The sequence below is a fragment of the Gavialis gangeticus genome, unplaced genomic scaffold (assembly GCF_001723915.1).
Source record: "Gavialis gangeticus isolate Ggan-Ray unplaced genomic scaffold, GavGan_comp1, whole genome shotgun sequence".
In the NCBI taxonomy this organism is placed as follows: Eukaryota; Metazoa; Chordata; order Crocodylia; family Gavialidae; genus Gavialis; species Gavialis gangeticus.
In genome coordinates this window covers 7,806,455-7,808,311 of record NW_017728996.1, presented here as the reverse complement: position 1 = coordinate 7,808,311, position 1,857 = coordinate 7,806,455, and the positions used below count along the sequence as shown (strand labels likewise).

The 1,857-nt window shown below is 52.5% G+C and overlaps 1 protein-coding gene across 1 annotated transcript in view; it reads right to left on the bottom strand.

Annotated features, from left to right (window-relative positions):
* PCSK6 (proprotein convertase subtilisin/kexin type 6) overlaps positions 1 to 618 on the bottom strand; it is a 153,382-nt gene extending 152,764 nt beyond the window's left edge. The window contains exon 1 of the mRNA XM_019503812.1: positions 496 to 618. Within this exon, the coding sequence (XP_019359357.1) occupies positions 496 to 618 (123 nt within the window). The remainder of the gene's footprint in view (positions 1 to 495) is intronic.
* Between the last annotated feature and the right edge of the window lie 1,239 nt (positions 619 to 1,857).

Here is a 1,857-nt window from a genome sequence, read left to right as displayed (position 1 = left end):
CACTCGGCCCCGCCCCGCCCCGCCCCGCCCCGCCCCGCCTGAGGTAGCTTGTGGCCCTGGCAGGGCTGGTTAGGACCCAACACGACCCGTGAGGAGGCAGATTAATCTACTCCAGCAGGGATAGTCCCCACGACCCCCCCACAAGGGCACAAGCTCTTGCACAGTTCACTGAGGAGGAGCCGGACAGACCCCTGGGGCTGGCAAAGGGCAAGGCCGGGCAGTAACCTAGGGGGAGCGCAGGGTGACGTGGCAGCAAGGGCGGCAAGTGGGGGCTGTCTCTGTGCCTGCGCCGAGGAGACAAAGCCATTCAGACACAGACAGTGGTATGCGAGAACCCCCACAAGTCATAAATGTCTCCGCTTGCATGCACAGTCCTTCCCCAAGGGTGTTCAAATGCTACCGTATACGCACGTCCCTCCGCAGTACTGGGCTCTGTCTGCAGGGCCGCCGGGATGTGAATTTGCTCTCCATTTCCTTAGCTGGACTAGAGCTTACCGGCTGTTTTTTCAAGCTGTGGGGAAAAACATGGCGTGACGCCTTCCCAAAACATCCGCCGTTCAGATGTAGAAACATGTGCCTCTTCTTCATTTTGTAGGAGAAGAAACCACTGGAGGACATTTTGGATGCCCCAGTCATTTATTTGAATGGGAAATGGGTGTTTTCATCCCCATAGGCAAGTGTGAACTATTGCAGTGGTAATATCTGTCTGGGGTAAGGGTGCTCAGAAGAAAAGTTGCAGCTTACCCCATGTTGGAAATGAGTAGAGAACTGTATCTGGTGAAGATGGACACAGCAGATGCTCCACAAGATTCAAGGAGCAACACAGGCTGTGCTTCCCACGGCCGGAGGGCAAGGAGAGCGCAGGAAGAAAGAGGGGGAAATAAACATCTCTCAACACCCAAAATGTACACCGCATGTGCCGGTGGGGAGACAAAACACGCACGCTCAGTTAATAGGAAATCCACATGAGCTCAGCAATAAGTTTCAACAAGTGCAAATTTATGGGAAGCTACTTCACTACAAACACCAGGCTAAACCTACTGTAGTGTAACTCCACCAACTGTTTCTGCTGGGCCAGTCTGGCCCACTGGATTTTCTAGGCTGTAATATAAGCAGCGCATTAGCTGCAATTCAGTCTGATCCAAGTAAAAGACTGTGAGTCAAGGTGGGGGTTGCACAGAGTTCAGCATAGCTGAGTCCCTTGAGCAGCCAAGTATCCCAAGGAAAGATATTCTCTACACACTGTAATTACTTATGCCTCCACAGTGAAACCCTTTCAGAAGGGAACATGTGAAGTTCTCTCTATGCAAGAAGGAAGTTGGCTCGGGAGGTGACTCACTGCCCTGGGAGGGAGGGAGGATGCAGAAGGAAGGTTTGTGGAGGGATGGAGACTGCAGGGATAGCTGAGCTTCCACGCCTTAGGACTGCAGCTGGAGAAGCACTGCTTGTGCATTCAGTGCCCCACTGCGCGGCTCACCCGAGGACGGAGGTAGGCTATGGCTCAGCCTATGTAGGGAATGGATCTGTACATTTTTAATTGGGGCAACTCCTCAACTGAAAGGTGCTTAGGGTTGTCAGCCACTATTAATGACAGATCTGAATTGCACGTAAGCCACCTGCGCCCCCACGATAACTTTAACCGAATCCCCTCTGTGGGTTCTAGTGTATGGATGGGGCCTGGAGCACCGCTAGAGAGCAACTACTGCCTGCTGCTGCTTTGGCTGCTGGGATATGCCTGTCACATCCCTGCTGAAGCAAGTGGTGACCATGGAAATGTGCCTGGGATGCATTTACTTTGGGAGCAACATAACGATATTTGGAACTTTGCAGACATACTCAGATGGGAAATAAAATAGC